General features: G+C 44.3%; 1 protein-coding gene across 6 annotated transcripts in view; it reads left to right on the top strand.

The window, feature by feature from the left end:
* Positions 1-23,326, top strand: part of LOC128760673 (plasma membrane calcium-transporting ATPase 1-like) — an 85,306-nt gene that overhangs the window by 55,331 nt on the left and 6,649 nt on the right. For 2 of the 6 annotated variants that reach the window (XM_053868264.1, XM_053868265.1), the window contains exons 7-21: positions 995-1,030; positions 4,486-4,659; positions 6,572-6,786; positions 6,851-7,093; positions 7,184-7,425; positions 7,503-7,740; positions 11,145-11,324; positions 11,473-11,560; positions 11,640-11,746; positions 12,601-12,792; positions 15,714-15,927; positions 17,082-17,293; positions 17,365-17,472; positions 18,023-18,205; positions 20,539-20,752. In XM_053868264.1, coding sequence (XP_053724239.1) covers positions 995-1,030; positions 4,486-4,659; positions 6,572-6,786; positions 6,851-7,093; positions 7,184-7,425; positions 7,503-7,740; positions 11,145-11,324; positions 11,473-11,560; positions 11,640-11,746; positions 12,601-12,792; positions 15,714-15,927; positions 17,082-17,293; positions 17,365-17,472; positions 18,023-18,205; positions 20,539-20,752 — 2,646 coding nt within the window. The remainder of the gene's footprint in view (positions 1-994; positions 1,031-4,485; positions 4,660-6,571; positions 6,787-6,850; positions 7,094-7,183; positions 7,426-7,502; positions 7,741-11,144; positions 11,325-11,472; positions 11,561-11,639; positions 11,747-12,600; positions 12,793-15,713; positions 15,928-17,081; positions 17,294-17,364; positions 17,473-18,022; positions 18,206-20,538; positions 20,753-23,326) is intronic. The other 4 variants (XM_053868270.1, XM_053868266.1, XM_053868267.1 and 1 more) reach the window with 4 other exon arrangements.

The following is a 23,326-nucleotide window of genomic DNA, read 5'->3' as shown; positions in this document are numbered from 1 at the left end:
TTTGAAGGTGAGCCCCTGGTGGCCTTCGTGGCAACTGATCTGAGTAGTTCATCAGTTCCTACTCTTTTGGAAGACTGACACATGTTCATCGTGGCTTCACTACCATCTTATGAGAAACTAGTACTTGTCAACGCCATTGATTACCTCACCAAGATTTGTAATATTTTGGATCACCCCATGATTTCTTGGCACCAGTTCTGTTGCGTCATGAAAACCTCCACACCCAACCATGACTTGTAATTTGCTTACTCTAAATGTGGAGGTGCTGATCCTCATCACTGCTCCTCTCTGGCACACCAGTTGAGCAAGAGCTGAAGGTGCGGACTGATCAACACGGCATATGTAATTACAAGAATAGAATATTCATGTTTGGGTGATCAAGTCGGTGTGTGTTTGATCTGCTTTAACAAATACACTTAAACTGGGAATAATCCAGATTGTTGGCCTTGTGTATTCAGAGGTATTCAGCTCTGTGTTTGATGCTTAAAAAGTTTTGGTTCTACGTAGCAGGAAGTTGTCTCTCTCCTCTGATTGGTCCATTCCTGCCCACACATACACACACACACACATTTGTATTGCTGTCCCTGTGGGGACATTGTGAGGTTTCTCATTGCCATAATGCTTTCCCCAGCCTCTCACCCTTAACTTATCCCCCCAAAACACATGGCTCACCTAAGCCAGGACTCTGAACCACACTGAAACACAACTATTATCAACTCGTCATTTTGAAGTCTTCATCCTCAAATTGAGGTTTGGACCTGTGGAGACCGGCAAAAGATCCCCATGAAGACATAAGGTCCCCACAAGGACAGTGTTTTGACAAGAATCCCACTGAGGCAGTATAAACAAGCCAACACACACACACACACGAACACACACACACTGGTGGGTTTTTTATCCGTTTGAACTTTGTGTTTCCTCAGTTTTTCTGTTGATCTTTTTTTCCCTTTGAGCCATCTTATCAGCATTCCGCCCTCTCTCTCTGTCCGAACAGGTAAAAAACAAGGACCCCCCGAAAATCGCAACAAAGGTAACCCCCTCCATCCATCCACCCACCACGTCCTTCTCTGACCTCCCCCATACATCCACCACTTCCCCACCCACTCCCGTTCATTCAGCGGCAGGAGGGGGGTGTCCGCTTCTTTCTCTCAAAAAAGGGGGGTGTTCACTCTTGCTTTGCTGTACCTGTCAGAGGGTGCAACTCTCAGTGCTCATTGTTTCTGCTCCATCACTTACAGTCGCTATGGTAACTGTTACAGGTCAGCTGCAGCTTCCATTTACTGCTTCAAGTAACTGTCTTAAACAATTTTACTAAAAAAAATGCTGTTTTATTTTGAAAAAATGTATTTATTGAAACTATTTTAACTAGTAAAACAACTAAGTTAATAGCAAATTCATTTTAATAAAATGAACCAGTCGCTCAGCCAGTAATTAAACCTTGCATTTAAAGATGTGATGATTACAAATGAAATATTACTGTGAGTCTAAACACATCATATATTCTGTGCCCTTAATTGTGTCTGTCGGTTGTAACAGTTGACCAGTGACAGCTCTGATTCCCTGGTATTCACGTTGTAGTGTCCTTGCTTATGCAAGGACATGCAGGCCCCCTCAGTGCCTTCGATCTAGTGCAAGTGTATGTTCATGACATCATAAAAGCAGCCTTAAAACCAACCAACTGTTTTTCATGACCTGCGTGACACGCACGCAAACACATTTCCTCCTCCTGATCTCCCATCGTCAGAGCATCTGCTGTTGTATGTATTCATACATGCGTACACACACCAACCCACGGACAGTGAGCGCAGCTGTCACACTTTTGAAGAGATACATATCGATGTTGATTGAAACATGCATCAGTGGTGCATCTATGACACGAGCATGTTGCAACAAGGCAACTATCACTATAACTTGACAACACAAATACCTGTCATCACCAACATAGGCAAGAATTATGAAGGTGTAGGTACAAAGATTAAGAGATTTTTCACCAGCAATGCATTGTTGAAAAAAAGAATATTGAATTTGCTACAATAACTCAAGTTTAAGCTACTTTTGATGAGTGTTATGCTCATTAATTTGATTTGGTGCTGCTCTTCATTTAGCAGAATTAGCACAAATAAATACAGAATTGATGCAACATGCATCAGTCCAGCCCTGATTTATCCGCCTCCTCTAATCTGAAAAGAAATGTGTTTATGAGTGTCGGCACCAATAGCCAGTAGCTTATAATGATTGAATGAATGCGGTTACATATCGATGATCTGTCAAATGAAAGCTAGTGTTCAACTTGTGCACTTATCAATAGAAAACTAGATGATGTAAAAACTCCAAATGAGGTCAAACTGTAAAATTATTTAACACCTCCACAGACTGCTTTCATGAAAAGTGATCCAGAAATTCCACCACTGTTTGACCAGTTCACTGTCTCTAAGGGAGAAGCAGATGAAACAAGTTGTCTGCGCCGCTGTGACGCTCTCTGGCTGCAGCAAGGCGCTGGCTTGTGTGGGAGTTGCACCCTCACAGTGTTAGTGGGATCTTCTGCGTTTCCTCACTGACATGTCTCTCACTGTTGCCCCCTGCAGGATGTTGCTCAGGACTGTGTCGTCTCGTAGCCTCTCTGTTGTGAACTCCACCCCCTTCTGTGTCTGTCTGTCATGGTTTCTGCATCACTGTGGTCTCTTTCATTTTTTTCGGGTGGTCCTTTGACCTTTTTCTTTCAACTTCATTCTTTCTTTTTTTGCGTCTTCTATTTGTTGACTTGCTTTTCTGATTTGGTGTCCCCTATGCTCGCTGTGCGTGGAGTGCTACGCTTGTTTCTGGTTCTGTGGTTGGTCAGTGGGTCTCAGTCCTGTTCGCTGTGTCGGTTAGTTGGTGTCGTGGCTTTTGTTGTCAGAGTGGAACCGTGTGCACCAAGTTCTGCAGCTTCCTGGTTTGACACCAGCTCATCCTCATCTTCTGATCTTTACTGTCATTTAAGGAAGCTCTACGGTGTGTTTATGATAACCGGACAGTTTTGCATGATAGTGACAGCCATCGGCCATAACATTATGACCATCTTACTTATATTCTGTCAGTCATGTGTTGCATGTGGACGTCATTAGACCTCGTGAAGTGGTCCGTATAAGGTATAGATTCAATGGCTTGTTAGTCCATCACATCCCAAATATTCTTAACATCTAAACCAGTAGCTGACTCAGTGGTAATACCATGTACGCAATAGGGTCTTTACCAGCATGTCCAATTTGCCTTAAGCATTTTTACTCATTTTAAGATATAAATTATATTAATTTTTCGTTCTCCGGTTGTCTAGTTTTTTGGTTTTTTTTTACTTTTCTTCAGTGAAGTTGAAGACAAAATAATCTCCTGATGGATCAGTGGTGCCTTGAGAGGATTGTTATGGCTCCCTAGTCACTCATAATGTTATGGCTGATCAATGTAGTGTCATACAACTAATGATCTTTTTTTCAGCGCACTGATTTAAAAGATGCATTTAAAACATTGCAATGGGCTTTTTCTAGTAAAATGTATCTGCTAAAATGAACTCCTTTCATATTTAACTTAATTGTTGTTCAATTGTTTTATCACTGAAGAGGCAGTTATGTTTACAAATGGGGTCTGTGCTTCCCGCAGTTCTATTTCAGAAACATGACACTATTTCATGAAAGCATCCCCCCCCAATTTTTCTTCTAGCAGTAGTTTGAATTTTTGTTTGTATCACAGTTGAATGTTTGACTTTTGTTTTCTTTCACACACCATTGACACACCAGCAATAATGTACTTTATGTTGAGGGGTCTATAGTAAATAAGATTTTCCACAAATTAAAGTATTGTATTTTCAATGTTTATATAATCCTGCAGACCCATTTTGTCGGAAGTCTGTTCTTTTTTCTCAGTTAGAGATAAACGGTGATGATCCCCTCATCTGGTTCTACTACTTGAGGCATTATGCCCAACATGCAGTAGGAGATTGAAGTGAAAATCTCTGTTGGTTGAAAACACATTGTTAATTAAACACCAAGACGATTTCTGTCTGTCGTGAAGCGTGCAGACGCGCAGAGTCGGCAGCTCTGATGTGTCTGCTCGATAGTCCTGTCTCTTGTCTCGTTCTGTCTGCTGCTCTTCATTACGACCCGCTGCCCGACTGCCCGGCTCGTCTCTGAAAGCTTCCTGAACTGTTTCATGTTGTGTGGTTAGCGACGGGGGGCGTCCGAGGGGGTCTCTCTGTTCTTGGTCCACTTTGAACGCTCGTGCTTCTGTTTCCAGCAGCTCACCAATAACATGTTCTGTGCTCTCTTATCCTTCACCCTCCTTCCTCTCCTCATTTTGGATATTCTTTATTCATTTATTTTTCGCTCACCTGCTTCCCCTCTTCACATTCCCCAAACACCCCAACCCCGCCACACATCCTTCCTTCATGTTTGCCCAAAATCATCTACATGTCCTCCATTCCTGACCTCTCCTAAAACCCCTTCCCCCCTCAAGCTAAGACCCAGGACGGTATTGCTCTGGAGATTCAGCCACTGAAGAGCGAGGAGGCAGCTGAGTCGGAGGAGAAGGAGGAGGTGAAGGCCGTGAAGAAGGTCAATGTCACCAAGAAGGAGAAGTCGGTGCTGCAGGGGAAACTGACCCGACTGGCTGTGCAGATTGGGAAAGCTGGTGAGACATACACACATAAAGACTCACACCTTGATACAAAGACAAATGCAGAGAAATATGGAACCTGATTTTTTGGTATATACCTTCACCTTCACCTTCAACGAGGCAAAACATTGTTAACATAAACTGGGAGACACACATATTCATGTTGAGTCGAGCGCACAAAGACACAAACACGATGAGAGACAAACAAATGGACCAAATGCCATTCATGGAGATACAGACTGGCAGTTGCGCACTTTCATGCACACACTCAAATCATGCTGATGTAAACACAAAGCTGACCAATGCTGACACACACACACACAGAGCTAATGTATGTAACAACAACAATCACAATGAGAAGTGGTTATGTTTCGTCTATGACCATCAGCCTGGAATCCACACACCTCATTGCACCTCTGCCCCACGCTTCCCGTCAGCCCTGCGCCTGACGTCTGTCCCCAGATTTTAGCTGCTCCTATTAATCTATTGCCCCAAAAGTATTCTACAAGACTGGAGTTTTTATCTCTGCAGAAGAATCACAGTAAATTTCTTTTTTATGGACTGTAGCATCTTTGAAGTTCCCCAGAAGCAGATCAATCGCGCTCAGACTCACTCCAACAAAAGAACGGTAACAACAAGTGTGTGCAGGAGTGAACTCACAACAATCCCTTGTGCTACGTTACAAATGTCCTTTTTAAGTTTTGGTTCCGTTGCTTGTTATTTAAATTCCATCACACTGATTTCACAAAGGAGCTGTCAACAAAGAAGCAGCTGTTCTCAGTCAAACCGGCTCGTTGTTGCGTTTGGTCGATGCTTCATCAGAAATCCCAGTCAATCTTTGACCCTTAAGCAAACAGTTCTGGAAAAACGTGCGCATGCTCCTTTAATACAATTCAAAATGGCCACGCTGCAAATGCACTCACTTTTATTGGATGGATGTTTAATTGAGAACTGTCATTTCCATTGACCTCAATTCACTAACCAGCTTCCAGGGCACAGTAGGGCGGTGGGACGGACCCTCATTCTGCGAACAGAAATAGAATACGGGCCGAAACATTTTGTCACGACTGGAGATTAATCAGATTAATCAGCTTTCGACTCATTCTTACTATCCTGGTGCCGCTCCCAAAACAATCTGCTTGGTAATTGCTGACAAGAATTCCTAACTAGGATCCATTCAGACCACATAGATGCTGCTGATGGTTACAGAGATGAACAAACCCCCCAACTTAAACCAGTGGGGCCAATACTCACCCCTGTCCGCCGTCATATTGACAAACAATTGTGACGTGACCATCAGCATTTACCTGAGTTAGCAAAAGAGGTGTTTCATTTTAGCGCGACATCGTGATGAATGTACTTATTTACAGGGCCGTTGCTACAAGGCAGGCAAACTAGGCAATTGCCTTGGTCTCCAAGTTGACCAGGGGTAACATCCCATAATGTAACTATCCTAGCTATTCTATTTAGCCTTGGGCCCCCAAATTCCTTGAAACCACTCTGTTTGTAAAGACGAAAAACATGCCAATTTTCATCATATGAGACACAACATAGCTAAGAAAAACCATGTGATCGTACGTTTGATCATGGTTATATACAGTTCACTGTAATTGTGAAAGAAGTAACAACTCATTAGACTTAGGCTTGTCAGCACAAGAAATGTACTCATCTAATGGATAAATGCTCAAATTACCTGGTAAGTATTTCAATGGATGTTGACCACACGCAACCTATTGCTGAGAAAGTCCCATTCTGGTCTCACACAAGGCCGCTACACCAAGGAGTTGGTGGCTCTGCAGTGGCCATCTCGTTCAGATCACTTGTAGACTTGTTCTTGAATACACACCGATGGACCCTTAAATGTTCACTTTCAAAATGTCACCAAGTCACTTGCTGTTATTGACATGCTGATGTTCTTCTTCACCAGGTCTGATTATGTCTGCTGTCACCGTTGTCATCCTCATCCTCTACTTTGTGATTGACACCTTTGGGATCCAGGGCCGGTCCTGGGTGGCCGAGTGCACTCCCATCTATATCCAATACTTTGTCAAGTTCTTCATCATTGGTGTGACAGTGCTGGTGGTGGCTGTCCCTGAGGGTCTGCCGCTCGCTGTCACCATATCGCTGGCTTATTCTGTCAAGGTGAGAGCTTGTCTGTTGCGCGTGTCCCATGGTGGCAAAACTACACACGTTGTTTTTCTTCCAGAAAATGATGAAAGACAATAACCTGGTGCGTCACCTGGACGCGTGTGAGACTATGGGAAACGCTACGGCCATCTGCTCTGACAAGACTGGAACGCTGACCATGAACCGCATGACGGTGGTGCAGGCGTATGTCGGAGACACACACTACAAAACTGTCCCAGAACCCGACGTCATAAAATCAGAAACTCTTGAAGTGCTGGTCAACAGCATCTCCGTCAACTCAGCGTACACCACTAAGATCTTGGTGAGACCTCAACCAGCATTGAACATATCGCTCTAGTTGGTTACTGTTTATTAAATGTACATCATATTTTTCTTTTCATTTTCTTTACAGCCTCCAGAGAAAGAAGGAGGTCTACCTCGGCATGTTGGAAACAAGACCGAGTGCGCCTTGCTGGGCCTGGTGTTGGACCTGAAGAGGGACTACCAGCCCATCAGAGAAGAGATTCCAGAGGAGAAGCTCTACAAAGTGTACACTTTCAACTCCTCCCGCAAGTCCATGAGCACAGTGCTAAAGAACTCTGATGGAGGCTTCCGCATGTACAGCAAAGGAGCGTCAGAGATCATCCTCAGGAAGTGAGAAGCAGCTGCATAAACTTTTCATATTGTGTTGATTCTTTCAAACTTCCTTCTACACTTACTCCGTCATACAGATGCTCCAAGATCCTGGATGCCCAGGGTCAGCCGCGCATCTTCAAGCCGAAAGATCGTGACGAGATGGTGCGCAAGGTGATCGAGCCGATGGCATGTGATGGGCTGAGGACCATCTGTGTGGCGTACAGGGATTTCCCAGCTGAAGGTGGCGAGCCCGACTGGGACGCGGAGAACGACATCCTCAATGAGCTTACCTGCATTGCTGTGGTCGGAATCGAAGACCCTGTCAGACCAGAGGTAACACACGTCTGTTTTTTTTTTGCATTTCACTCGTCAACCAATAAGCAGCATTCATTGTCCAAGCGTTGCACTGATGGAGGAGCCATGTGTCTTTTTAACAGCATGCCGCTGTATAAATGAATTAGCAACTGTAGGAGTCCCACATTGTGGAGAATCTAGAGTGGTGTAGAACTCCAAACTAGTGATTCTGAGTCAGTGGAAAAGCAGATGCAAACTTAAGATAGTGAGTCTGTGAGCGCACTACAGTGGCTCAGAACGGCATATTAGAATCATAAAAGGTGCAACCAAAAAATAGAAAGCTCTATTCCAAAAACAAAACCCCTGCAAACAAAAACTGCAAGATACGTGTGCAAGTATCAAGGCTTACTGATCACACAGGTCAGTCAGGTGGTGAAATGATGCTGTGCTTTTAATGCTTTGGAGGACAGCGCCCCCCCAGGGACATGGAAAACTAAACATCCCGAGATCCTGGTTATGATGTCGCTGTATTCATGGAGGGTGTTTTTAAATGTTCTGAAAGAAATGAGCTTAATGTACGCCCGACATTATGTTTGATCAATATTTTGTCTTTGTCATTCTGTTCTTCTTGTTGTGCTTTTTTTTTATTGTCATTTGCCTGTCATCCTCATTCAAACCCTTTGGAACTGACCCTGTAGGGCTTTGGGGAAAAAATTGATTCTCAAAAATATTCTGATTTTTTTTTTTTTTTTTGCAGCAGTATTAAATATTGAATATCATATCCGTTTCCTGGTAAACAGTTGGGAAGCCAAGATCAAGTGCGTCTGCTGCTCAATAGAGCACCTGATCAAACTCACAGGTTTAATACTCGTGACAAGCTTTTGTTTTCAAACACCAACTATTGTCAAATGTTTGCCAAGAACTTGTTGCTGGATTCACATAGCTGATGCTTGAATCAGGCAGCCAGCTGTTACTCCATAGTGCCATTTCGGGAGTGCACCACAGACTGCATGCGAAGTATAGCAACTTTGTGCTAACATGTTAGTGCTCTCTGCTAACCACTGCTCAGTATAGTTCCGGGGTATTGTAGACACTGGAAGGTCGTCCTGGGCACTAAAACTGCGGGGAAAGTAATTTGGATATTGGTTATTTAATCCAGCTTCCACGGCGTCTCTTTCCCTCTGCATCTGCACATTGCTCAGAGTCCATCACATCAGGGGAACCCACAGACTGTTGAGTAGAACAAGATTGACCCACACCTTTCATCCTCCAAATTCAACTCCCCGACTTCTTCATGGCTTTCTTCCCTTTGAGTGTTTGTAATTTGTCAGAATGTGGATTAACCCAAGTAAATCTGTATCTACATGTCGAGCGTTTTGCTCCTCTCCGCTCTAGTGTTTGATAATTAAGTCCCTTCAGTGACAGGACACGCTCCACTTCTGTTGCAGAGTGAATGTTAATTAAAAAAATGCTTTTAAGACTTGCAGTTGTTGGTGAAAACTCCAGGGAGTGAAGTTAGCAGAGCGTTAAAACATTTTGGGCTGTAGTTTGCATGAAGACAGTCCGGAATCCACTTCAGTGCTGGAAACTCCTCCACGGAGTCATCTCAGACTAAAGATTAAATTTAAGAGCGAGTCAGGGCTGGACATCTTTAAATGAAATATTTAGCAACAGTGTTTGCAAGAGCAGCGCTTCCAAAAGTAAAACCATTTCTGGTTTGCTTTATACGTCGGCTCTCTGGGTGACAAGGCGATCGATCCGGCTTGCTATCATGAAGGATGCTGCGGCGTTTTTTCCGTTTGAGAACAGATGAAGAGTCCGGGTCCAGGGGGAGACGGATCTATGCGTGGCTATACGTCAATCTGACAAAAATGCTGTTGGTTGAAAAATATCTACAGGAAATTGAGCCTCATGTAGCTCCAGTTTTGAGAGCAGAGTTGTGGTTTCACTTTTTCTAAATCAGTGACAGCTGCGATTTGAATGTGGTACATCTATTTGTGTAGTTTCCTCTCATGTCACTTGTGAAGATTAAATGTTGAACAGAAACCGTTTGATGTGAGATATTTTTGTATTATTTGCATAAATCTTCCATGGAGCGGAGGGGGAAGGGAGTGTCCACGCCTCAGAAATGAAATCAAAAAGATAATCTGTCAACATCATCACTCAACTTTCTTTTGACCTCTTCTATTTTTGTGCTTGAAAGGAGAGTGTAACACTTAATCCACACCCTCGTGGAAGAATCATTGGCCATCATTTACTGGTTTATACTGTACGACTACCTTTCAACTGAACTGCCACCACTGTAACGTTATTGGCCCCATATCCACTACTTATTTTTACCTTAAGCTGAATGAGCTCTTTTGTGTCATGGGCTGATATAAACAATGTGCACTGTGCTCAATGTTCAAACTTTGGCTAAACCTTTGGCTATTGTTCCTAATCCACCCTTATTGGTAACTTAACTTCTTAAGAGGATCAACCTTTCTTGATTTCTGCATTCACTCTTGATCCATTTCAGCCCTCCAGTAATGCTAATTCTTTCTTTACATCATTCTGTTCTTCAGGTACTTTAGCATGCTAACTGTTTTGACATTGTCTCCTTCGTTAGTGTGGGTGCAGTTCCACCTCTGGTAGTACTTAAAGCGGCAATTGGTTGCTTTACCAATATTTGCTTTTGGCAGTGGCGCTGGTCAATGAATGTATGTAATTGCAAGCTGTCTTTTTTATTTCTTTAAGCGAAAAATATAATCGCAGTTGGCAATATACACAACTCTGTCAAGCTGATACTTGCAAAGGAAGCTCTAGAAGCATCGATCATTCAACATCAGGAATCAAACTCCGTGATTCAGCCAGTGAGGAGAGGCAGCATCCAGTGGGTCACTCTGCCATTCTGCCTTAAAGTGTTGCACTGGGGGTGGAGTTGGGGCTGTGACACCACTCACAGAACATGCCTCCAGGCAGTACGCCCAGAGAAAGTTACATAGTCCCCCGGGATTTTTGACTGTTCACACTGAAACCTGTCATCTCAGGAAATATGAAAGTAATACATTGTCTAAATGTTACGCATTGCTGCTTTAACTGGAGTATGCACATAAGAAGCACTGACAGTTTACAGCTCCTGGTGCGAGCACTTTCATTTACTACCTTATTCAAGGTCAGAGCTACTGCTACAAGAAAACTGTTTCCAAAACCTTCTGCTACTGTTGTTTTTTTTCATGTTGTTGAAAATATGTCATGAAAATAGTGAAACATTAACTATTGTTGTCCTAAACCTTTAATAGTAATTTAATAAACCTTTATTAATTCTTGGTGGTGGGAAGGTGGTTTGTGTGGTGACCCCACAGTACCAGCAACATGCACCAAATTTGTGATGTGAGCTTGACTCCAGCCCCAGCGAGAATGTCTGAATGTCAATTTTTGACTATTTCCTGTCGTCCCCTCAGGTGCCTGAAGCCATCGCCAAGTGCCAACGTGCTGGCATCACTGTCCGCATGGTTACAGGTGACAACATCAACACAGCCCGAGCCATCGCTACCAAATGCGGCATCCTTCTTCCCGGAGAGGACTTCCTGTGTCTGGAGGGCAAGGAGTTCAACCAGCAGATCAGGAACGACAAAGGAGAGGTGAGCAGCATGTAGAGGTTCCAGCACATTACCTTGTCTAAGGGCCAACACTGTTAGCCTCACTTTGATTTGAACGTATGACCTTGCACTTAATTGTCACATTGTTCTGCAGAGGCTAAACCACAATGTTCTTCCTGCTCATCTCTAGGTGGAACAAGAACGTCTGGACAAAGTTTGGCCTAAGCTGCGTGTCTTAGCTCGCTCCTCGCCCACAGACAAACACACTCTGGTGAAAGGTAAGCAAAACAACAATAGCCTGAATATCATTTTGCTGAGGTGTTTTGCTCATCTGGGAACTGCTCTGGCTTCTATCAGGAATCATCGACAGCACTGTGGGTGAGACCCGACAGGTGGTCGCAGTGACAGGAGATGGAACCAACGACGGGCCCGCCCTCAAGAAAGCCGATGTCGGATTCGCCATGGTAACAACAGCTGTGTATTCCCACAGCTCCCTTCATCTGCTGCTTTATGATCAAAATGAAAGAAAATCTAGCCGCAAGTTAATTTCATGGCCGTTAAAGCCTCGACTCTGCTGTTTAGCTGCGGAATGGAATCGATGAGCTTGGATGCCTTAGACGAGTCACATGGGGCTTCTGCCTGGCCATCGTTTTAATTATTCAACCAACACAGACAGAGATAATGAGTGAACACAGACCTACTGCAGGTTGTTTTGCAACCGTATCTGGTCATTTGCATCATAAAACGGCTTCAAACGCAGCATTTATTGACAATATATTGTTCATTTGTAAAGTAATGGAGTGGGTGAGTGTCGGTGGGAAGCTGAAAGGATGTGGGGAGGTGATGAAGAGAGGGATGGGTGACTAGGTGACAGATGACCAGGTTATAAAGATCAAAGTAAGGTTGTTGAGATGCCTTCTGCTGCCCAGGCTAGCTGGGACTACACTCTATCAAATGAGTAAGAGGATCGCTAAGAAGTCCTGGACCACACACACATCTAAACCCAGAGAGTCACAATCCCCTAATAATCAGATGGATTAAAAGACAGCTGAAAGTGACTCTACCGATTGGTGCTCAGAGACGCATCATGTGACTCTGGAGTGTCGTTCTCATCTTTGCTTACTGGATCACAGTCCCTCAACAGCTGCTGAGTCGTCACATTCGCTGTAGTTACTCTTCTATCGTGCATCATCCTGGGTCATTAGAGCTGTGACCAAATGCTTCCATGTGAAATATTCCAACCGACTGGTTTTCATTTCATGTCCTTCTACCGCTTCAACTTCTAACTTTACAGCTTCATTTTCGGTCATGTCTTTAGGGTATCGCCGGCACCGATGTGGCTAAAGAGGCCTCTGACATCATCCTGACTGACGACAACTTCACCAGCATCGTCAAGGCCGTCATGTGGGGCAGGAATGTCTACGACAGCATCTCAAAGTTCTTGCAGTTCCAGCTGACCGTCAACGTGGTGGCCGTCATCGTGGCCTTCACAGGAGCGTGTATCACCCAGGTAGAGTGGACACACTACTGTGTTTCAGGGGTTTATGATGCGATGCAATAAATGTGTCCTATGGGATTGTTCATCATCAGACCCTAATTTTTACTGTAGAGTGCAAACAGAAAATCGTGTTTATCTCCACTACAATCAACAATCTTTATTTATTTATCTTTCATCAAACTGCTGCAAAATCTCAGAAAGCTGTTTGATAAATTAATGAATCCTTTCCCCCTGCTGGTCTTGATTTGCCATGTTCTCCACCCAACATCAGCTGGTCATTATTGCCTCTCAGTGTGTCTGTAGTTTCCCTCTCTGCTGCTGACCGCAGTGCCAGGTATTCTGAATCTGTGAAGTCACTTTCACGGTCAGAGACGTCAATAAAGCTGCTGGCTGTCGTCCTGGTGGCCAGCTGGGTCAGCTGATGCCTCGTGTGACTATCTTTGGGAGTGAAAAGTTAACAGCTGTTTAATGGACTGTGGCGGATAAGTGGTGTCCTGCACTTTCATTTGACTTCGTTTTCCTGGTGACCCCCACACCAGCAGTTCTTTTGGGTCAGGAGTGCTGTTAGATTGTTCCAGCACTTGTAATGAGCAACTCTCTATATACTGAATGAATTATAAAATGTTGCAATTGAATTTTTTTCTTTCTTTTTCCAAAATGTCAGGCAGAAACCGAGAGCACCCAAAACGGCAGTTGAAATCCCCAAATTCGTACTTTAAACAGTGAGTGCAATGACGCACCAGGAAGACAAAATGAGACAAGTGCAAATTCTGACGATGGCGACGGGATATTAGCCAACACTCCCAAATGTCTTTGCAAAGTTGTGACTGAGGTGATGTAGGTTAGCATGAAGAAGTCTGACATGAAGAGGGAGCTGGGCGAAATACGAGTTAACCTTAAGATGATTTAAACAACAAACTACAGAGAACTTTTCCAACTTGGAATCATGATGCAACAATATACACATTTTCATAACAGTATGTGGAGGGGTCCACCGTGACATTTGTCGAAAATCTGATCCGAGATTCGGAGTCTGACACATAAAAATGTGTCTTGGAAATCAAATGAGCGCATTGAGCGTTTACGCTGCGGGTGCAGGAAGGTGTGCCCCCGATCCATTATGGTGGTTCGGTTCCTACAGTTCACCACCAAAGACAACGTTCTTTGAGCCTTGTGGAAAACAATTATACATGTTCAAGAGAAAAGAGTTTTTCTTCCACAATGATTGTTCTGAGAGTGTACTGCAAAAGAGAAAGAAATATAATCCCATTAAAAACAGTTCTGAAAGAAAACCAAATCCGCTTCCAGACACCACTCTCTCGACTGCGGGTGCACTTTGACAGCAGCATGGTAACCTACAGTACAACAGTGCTGATGAAGCAGCAGCAGACATGAGGAAGTGAGGCTTTGTCGAGGGGAGGACGACAACTTAGGCCTTCAAAACTCTTGCATAGCGACTCAGGAAAGAACACACAAAATCCATGATCCAAATACTCAAAGATGTATAATAAATTTAGAAAAAATACTACAAGTCATTGTTACTTATTATATGTCATTGTACTCACAATTGGATAAGACTGATAACTAACAGTTCTCTCATTTTTAGAAGCTTTGGATCTACCTTGCATTGTTAATGATAATCTCACACTTGAAATCTCGAGTACGGAAATGGATAAAGAATTCTAAATCTCAAAGTAAACAAATCTGCAAGATGCAATGGATTGCCTTCTGAGTTCTATAAATGCATGAAAGTGTGAGCTTTCTCTCCTTTCCTTATGATAATTGACCTCTGCTCTCTTCACTCTTCCTTCTGCCTCTCTCATTCACATGCATGCATGTCATGCACGTCATACTTCTACTATACCGATGTACTTTTCATTCCTCTTCTTTCCAACCTATACCTACTCCTTAAGCTCACTGTAAGCCACCACATCATCAAAAAACATTACATTCTTCCTCTATAGAAATCACAAACGCCATGTTTTTGACGATGTGAGGACTTCAGACAGATGAAAGTGTTGAGGGAAATTATGCATCAATTGCTGCTCTGGCAGCTTGATGTGTCAATATTTGATCAATTTTTCTCCTGTTTGTGGAAGTTTTTGCCTCGTCCGGAGCGTTTACCAATGCTGTTGTTGCCGTAGCTTTATGTCGGGTTAACTGCCAGCTTCTGTTTCGGCTTCCTAAACTTTGTCAAACATCTATGAAAAGAAATACCCACAGATCGGGATTTCAGCGCGAGTCAACAGGAGGCGAGGGCCGCGGGTTCATTTTTGAGTTTGAAAAATGTGCCTCTAATCAGGAAACTGGACTTCTGACACAATACAGAAGCAGCAACTCAGGGCTGTGTGTTAATTGAAAGGCTCACTGCTGGCAGGATGGATAACTAACTGGTCCACAGATCAGAAGAGGCGAAGTAGGCTAAGATACAGCCTGAAACCATGGCAACACGTTGATGTCGTCAGCCCAAGATTGGACCGGCTCCCAGCAGGTCCACACGGTCGCTGTGTTTGTGCACACAGATCAGCTCCGTCTCTGTTTGTGTCAGACGACGGCACCGATCATTAAGAGATGTAAACAATTTCAAGTCTTTATTGTGTTCAGAACCCATCGGTGGTGGCCTACATGGATACACAGCAGCATTTATGGTAGCTGTCAGGAGCATCTGTAAATGTTGGTTTATTCAACTCCACACCACACAGGGCTCACTTGTAGCATCTGTACACTGAAGATTTAACTTCCTCTGTACATAATAGACTGTAATTTGAGCATCATTTCTATGTGCAACTAGTTATGGGAAGGTATCTCCTACACTGTACCAGCTGTTGCCTTCTTCTATATTTATGTTTCTGTTCCCCATTGCACAATTTGTTTTGATATTTTTATATATGGATGATGAAAAGCGTCTTGTTGTATCCCATCAATTCCTGCAGGACTCTCCGCTGAAAGCTGTCCAGATGCTGTGGGTCAATCTCATCATGGATACCTTGGCATCGCTTGCTCTGGCTACCGAACCTCCCACTGAGTCCCTTCTGCTTCGCAAACCATATGGTCGCAACAAGCCCCTGATCTCAAGAACCATGATGAAGAACATCCTGGGACATGCCGTGTATCAGCTGGTCATCATTTTCACCCTGCTGTTCGCTGGTGAGTTCACCTGGTAGTTTATTTGGGAGCGCCCACAGTATTATATCAGAGTATGTGTTAGTATTCCTGGTGGCATTTAGGATTGCTTGGAACCTCCAAATAATAAAATCTGTTGCTCCATTGATCTCATAAAAATCTGTGAGAGCATTTTTAGCTCATGGCGTAGCATCTGCTGCCCATATGATCTCATGGTTCTCATGTTTTGCCAGGGTTATATTTGGTGCTCTCATGATAACATCTGTACCAGGCATGATAGTGTCTGTGCCACACATGACAGTATCTGCCACGTATACCATCTGTGCCACAAGATACCATCGGAATTAGAGATGATAGCATCCGTGCCATGTAACAATAGCTGTACCCACACAAAACATGTGTATGTGGTATACTGTATATACCACTCAGGATGATGAATTTGCCACTCACGATTCCACCTGTAGCAGACACGATGGTGTCTGTCCCACATGCGGTACCATCTGTGCCAGTTCTGCAGTAGGTTGGCAGGTTGTTCTACGTCTTTATGCTTGCATTCTGGCAGGTTTTTCCATGATCATTTCAAGTCTGTACATGATAGATTTAACCGGTGAATGGGTAGGAAGTTTCTGGGGTATATATTCATGTTGTAAGTAGGGATCGTGAATAGCTGATTTCGGCGTGACCGGTCAATGGCGATGACTACCTGTCATTTCTGATGACAGCCGGCGCGGCTCAGCAGAAACGACTGGATCCGTCGTCACCTGAATATGAAACTTTTAAAAATGTCCTGAGTGGAAACTTTCATAAATGCAGTGCTCGCTGTCTTGGAGTCTCACCAAGAGAGAGACTCACCAAACTGTGACATCTCACATCAAATGAAATATTTTTCACTTGTCCTTTTGACAGAATAGTTGCTGAATTCTGCAAGTTTTCTTTTTTATTTCCATTTTTTTGCCTTCTTGAAGAGGTGTATTGATTTCATGGTTCATGTTTTTACATCATGTATACAGAAGGTCTCATAATTTTGATTACAAATTCATTGTCAATCCATGTGATTGTTATCGGTGATCGGCAGCAAAAACCCTGATCAGAGCATCCTCAATTGTAAGGGATGTTTGATACAGTGTGGCACCACTCTAATGATTCAATTGTAAACTGTCCCTTCTCTTTTCTACCAGGCGAGAACATCTTCGACATTGACAGCGGCCGCAATGCTCCTCTACACTCACCACCCTCGGAACACTACACCATCGTGTTCAATGTGTTTGTCATGATGCAGCTCTTCAACGAGATCAACGCCAGGAAGATTCATGGAGAAAGAAATGTGTTTGAGGGCATCTACAGGAACCCCATCTTCTGTAGCGTCGTACTGGGAACCTTCGCTCTGCAGGTGAATTCATCAACTTCACCAACATTTGTGCTGGATGTGCGGAAGATTCTGACAGCTTTTTATCTCCTCAGATCATCATCGTTCAGTTTGGAGGGAAGCCGTTCTCTTGCACCGCCCTGACCATCGACCAGTGGCTGTGGTGTGTGTTCATTGGTGTTGGGGAGCTGCTATGGGGACAGGTGAGACCATAACAGCAGCTGCTAAACAGTCAGTTCAGCTCTGAGGAGAAGATGAAAAGGTGGAATCCTCAGGTTTGTGGTCACAAACTGTTGCCTGTCAAACTTGCAGCGCTGCAGTGTTGCCATCACGACAATCACCATGGTAATGAGTGGAGCACATGAAAGCAGTGCGACTTCTGTTATTATGGGTACCAGGGGAAAAACAAACCCAGCGTGTCGGCCCTTCTGTGGATTCAGAGACACACAGACACGCCATCTGGGTCATGATCTTGTTCACACCAACACAGACACAAGCACTTGAAAACAAATGTTAACAAAGCAAATGAGCCACGAAAGTTCCAGGGTTAGACTCCCGGTAGGTTCATCTGACAGAGAACCGAGTCAGAAGATGCTGACAGACAATATGACTTATCTGAGGTCTGTCACATAGTAGAGGTAGAACAAGGTCTGTGACTGCTGCTGGCCAAGATTGAGCATCGGAAGCTATTTTTCTTTCTGTTGGATGTAATTGAGGACTTAAACAAAGTGTTGCTTTTTCTGTTGACATCAGCTGATCTCTGCCATCCCAACTCATCGCTTGAAGTTCCTCAAGGAGGCAGGCCATGGGATCACGAAAGAGGAGATCCCAGAGGAAGAGTTGACGGAGGACGCAGATGAGATTGACCACGCTGAGATGGAGCTGAGGAGAGGCCAGATCCTCTGGTTCAGAGGTCTTAACCGCATCCAGACTCAGGTATGTGCCCGCTGTTCAAGTCAAAAACCTTCTGTCGTTTAGTGCTGGGCGCTGCTCCAGTCCGACTTGACATTTACTCAGTGATTCAACTCAATCAAACCTCAGTGTTGGGTGGTGAAACCAAATCTTCAACACATACAGAACCTATTGTGCAGATAATTTCACACTGCTGCTGCTTCAGTTCCGTGGGACAATGACAGGTTGCAGGACTTCATCTGCTCAGCGAAATGACTCGCCCAACAGCCGAGAGCATGTTTGTGTTGCTCCCTCTTACAACAAGATGCATCAGCACATGATCATAATTTGTCCACAGGCAGTCCCCACTCAGTCCCAAGAGACTTCATTAGAATTCATGCTAACACTCACGGACTGCTGCACTCTGATCCCACATTCAGAAAATTCACAAGGACTCTGAGGTTTTATGCCGGTCCAACACTTTCCGAGTCGAAAAAGCCGTTAGCACCACTTTATATGTTTGTGTCTTTTAAAGATTCTAGAAGGTCTTTTTGATGAAGCCACTTGTTCACCACAACATTCCTTTCCAGCCTGAGTTTATATCGAATATAAACCAAAAAATGACCTGCTCATCACAGTGTAAACATTTACTGCTATCTTAATGCTGCACACACTGACACACCAAACATATTTATTTGCTTTCTCTCTTTATTTGTATCTATTTATTTTGTGTGTTTACATATGTATACCGTGTTGCCACAGTTCATGAGTGATTTGGGTCACAAGTAAGTACTTTCATTTTGGGTTCCTCCTGTGGACGCACTGCGCCACATCTCACAGTGTTTTTGGAGAACATTGTGGATTCTGTAACATAATCCAAAGCGTCCACATCCCTTTAAAAAGGTGTACAAACTTTAGTCCGCATTTGTTAATGAACTACCACATTAGTTCACTTATTTTACAGAAATCACCTGCAGGATCACAACTTAACATCGAAAGCTAAAGCTAAAGACCTTTGTCAAAAAGCCGCACCGTGGCCACCATTGAAGTGCGTTGATGTTTGACCCTCTAGCCTCTCCAGTTCCTTCCAAAAGAATTGCAGTTTTCTGACAGCAATGTACCTGAGGCGAGGGAGGCTGTCAGGTGAGTCCAGTTCCCGATAACAAACCCCACCTGTCTGCCGTGGAGATGAAGAGCGTCATAAAAGGATGAAGTGATGCGAGACAAGACTGAATCGTATCTGCTCTGCTCTTCTGTTTCCACAAACCGGGGGGGAAATGCAGCAGTGTTTTCTCCTCTTGTTGTATCTGTAGTATCACTGCGTCCTTCTCCTGGGACGGGCGTATGAGGGGATGGAGGGGGAGGTGACGAAATGCTGGAAGCTAATTAGGTTCTTATCTCTCCACGCTTCTCTCGCTGTCCTCCTCTCTAATCCTGGTGGGCAGCGTTGTGCTGTTCACTGCCTCAACAGTCAGATACTGTCGGGTATAATTGGTACAAGCGGCACCTCGCCGAAGAAACTTTATCAGTCATTCCAAGTGACACATTCCTCCTGTCTCCTCTCCCCTCCAAGTGCCTTCAAAAGCTTTTTATTCATTCCTCCGTTCCTCTCTTCATCCTGTCATTCTACCGGAGCTTCTGCTGGATTTTGTCTTTCACTAACTAAGTGACAGCCATTTCTCTGTTTGTGTGTCAAACTTTTCTCTTTCTCCCGAAACCTCTCCAACAACCTGATTTGAGTCTCCCCACAAAAGCGATGGGAAGAAAGGAGTAAATGGGTCAGAATGTGCTTAAATAATCTGCCACAGCGGCGCAGCAGCCAGCCGTTCTTTTGTCAACCTCATGAACTCCAGAGACACGGGAGATGTAAATGTGGAGTTCAGTGACAAGACTGTTTTCCACAGTCAGTCAGTTTTAATGACTGTATCTCACTGATCTGTTTGTTTAGACAAATGTCTGATTTACGCAAAAGTCCTAAAATAAATTATAAATCGAAACTATAAACATAAATGAACTGAGAGGAAGCAAAGAAAAGGCCTCAACACTGCGTGGTTGTGCAAAGACCCAATCAGTTGATGATAATAATGGGAACAAAGACTGGGGGATGGATTAGTGAAAGATGACAACCTGACGAAATAAGGGTTCCAAAAAGGGAAGAGGATTATCAACGGATAATGAGTATCTTAAAATTTGTGAATCTGGCTCTCTTCCCTTTACCGCCATCTTTATTAATAATGATCCAATGTAAATCATCTGTTCTCACAGTTCAGTTGGTGTTTCGAGTTTCCCTCTTTCTTATTAATGTTTCTTCCTCACCTGCTCTAACTCTCCTGTGGGCTGGTTTTTCTCTGCTCTCTAACACTTTCTCCTTCCTTCAGATGGATGTGGTTTATACCTTCCAGACGGGCCAGGCGGCAGTGCCGGGTGCCTTGCGCCGCCAGCCGTCCGTGGTCAGCCAGCACAATGATGCCACCGCTGCCAAAACTCTCTCTAGTCCCACCCATGTGGGACTTAGCTCCTCCGCCTCTCTTACCAACTCGGCCGGGGCTCCGCCCACCGCTGCTACTGCTGCTTCTTCCTCCAATGCAGGCAGTGAGTGGGCGACCAGAGGCCAGCTAACACCACGCCACACCTGGCTGGACTCTGTCTTATTATCTGCATGATCTGCTGCATGACCCTCCGCTGCTCATCTCACTGGTGGTCGTCTGCAAGCTCCTGTCAAAGTCTGACAAACCCCAATATCACTAAGAACTGGTCCAGTCTGATTTGTAGTGCACTTGTTCACTGATGTTCTAGCCAGCGTTAATGCTGTGTGACAGAACCGTTGGAACGCGCCTTAAAGCAGTGTTTTTCAGCCTTCACACTTCGTTCATTGAAAATCCTGAGGCACACCACCAAAGGAACCTCAGCCAAACCACATTTGTGCTTCCTCAAAAGCCCTGCAAAAATTTGTGAAAATATTCAGCTACTGACCCGTCTCCAGATCGGACTGGGAAATTTGGCAAAATTATTCCTTCTCTCTTCACATCTTGCAGCGCATGTATTTGGTTCTGCGCTCAGTTTCTAGGCTTAACCCACAAGCAAACTTCGTCTACGCGTGTCAATATCGAAGTGAGACGTCACATTAGCTCTGTTAGCTCTGTGGTGCAGTCTTTGGTGTCGAGGGACCAACAAGGAACACTCCACCAATTCTGTCGTGAAGGTGTTTGGTCAAGTTAGAGATGCATCAGGTTTAAAAGCAACTCAGAGTTGTGCAGTTGACCGTCTTCCTCGCTATGAGTGTGTGTGGGGAGCGCTATGAAGGAGTCAACGTGTCCGCATCGATCTATAGGATATGGAAAGTGAAATTGGATCACTTTCCACGGCACAACTGACAGTGTGTGATCTATGATCTAGTTGACATTAACCATATTCACATTGATACAATCCTGAGAACCATCCTCTTCCTCTTTTTCCAGCAACACCTTCAGGTCTCGCTTATTATCACCTTGTGTGTGTCACTTCACATCCCCTTATTGTTGATCACCTTCAGCCGTTTTCTCATGATGAAAATTAGACCGTTTCAGAGTTCGTAATTGGTGGAGTTGTTCCCCAAACTATTTTGACCATCTGCTAGCTTATGTGAGTTGTTCCTAGTACATATTTTATATTCATAGCTAATAAGCAAGTCTTCCCACAATCCGTAGTTCACAAACAAAATCTAGAGCGACAAAGAGAGATGGCTCACCTTGAAACAGGACACAGAGCTCAGACATCTGTTGGAGTCTCAATGGAGAGCATCTCTGCATCGAAAGATGCCACCCTAACCAAGTAACAGCCATGGTTGCAGTCCACTTTGTACCATGGCAATATGACCACCACACAGAAAGCTTATGTGTGTTATGACACTCAAAGATTGTTGTAAGAAGAAATCAGAAGCCAGCTGTCCGTGGAGGAGGGTCTAACATTTGAGACTTCAGGGACAGATCTTGTCCTAGAATTGGTTGCCATATACTGAGGACTCCATTTTTGTTGACTCGTGATCACATGACAAGCTTGCAGACCACCCCCAGTCTCTAATTCATTTGCGTCATCTTTCAACTTCTTGTGTTCCTGTTCTTCCATCCTGCTCTTATTTTTATTCCTTTCACCACGTCCATCTCAGCTTACTGATTCCTCCTCCACCCACTGGCTGAGATTTATACCCTCATCCAGCATCGATTAACCCGGTGGTGACTTGCCGCCTGACAACAAATCACCAGTCGGCCGCTGAGGAGAACCTGGTCAGCGACGGGCTGTGAAAAGCTCTGCCCTATTTCTTTTTTTTCTCCTTTGTTTTCCATTTCCCCCACTGAGGCGACAGACCAGGCACCAAGATAATTTTATGGGTTAATCCCGAGCAGGGTTAAATCTGTCAGGCTCAGCAAGTCTCTCAGGGTTTAACAGCCCAGAGCTTTTTGACGCGCGAGCGTGCCGTAAGCTGCAATGTGCAGCGATTCTCCGGTGGTTCCGTAATAGAGAGCTTTGAACTGCAAGGTTATTAATTATAATGAGAAGTGTCTGCTGGTGCGTATAAATCTGTGCGATCAGCCCGAGCTTCATCTCAGAGGACCAAACTTTGGGCTGAAAAGAGAGAGCAGCCAAAGGACAGCGTGTAAACAGATCAAGAATCAAACCCTCTGCTGTGGAGCTTAGGAAACTTGTGGAAGTTGTTGATAATAAAAAGCAGCAAAACAACTATTAGAATGACTCAAGATAAATACTCCTCAAAGTAGATGCCATCTTCCTTATGTTGCTGGTGTGCAGCTCATTGTAAAGGTCAATCTATTGACTCCTTTTTTCAGCTGTCTTCCCGTGCCAGATGAATTGGTGGCAAATACACAGTTGACATAACTGTAACAGCGATCGCTTTGACTTCTACGCTCCAGCACAGTCCTCAGAGCTATGAGCAGCTGTGAAGTTCAATGAAACTTTGCCATCACTGTGCTTATATGTGATGCCCCAACTTCTGCTGACATCGGCATCGCTTTACTGCGGCAAATGCTCGACCAAAGAGAATCCTGCTGCAGCAACAGTGTGGGTATCGTGCTAGAGCAAATTTAATTAGCAAAGTCAATAGTCAGGATCGATCAGCGCGAGCGGCCTGGGCGTGACGGATGGAGCCACAGCATGTGTGTGTTAGTCGGC

This window comes from Synchiropus splendidus, chromosome 6, assembly GCF_027744825.2.
Source record: "Synchiropus splendidus isolate RoL2022-P1 chromosome 6, RoL_Sspl_1.0, whole genome shotgun sequence".
NCBI lineage: Eukaryota > Metazoa > Chordata > Actinopteri > Syngnathiformes > Callionymidae > Synchiropus > Synchiropus splendidus.
This window is presented reverse-complemented; position numbering and strand designations above follow the sequence as displayed.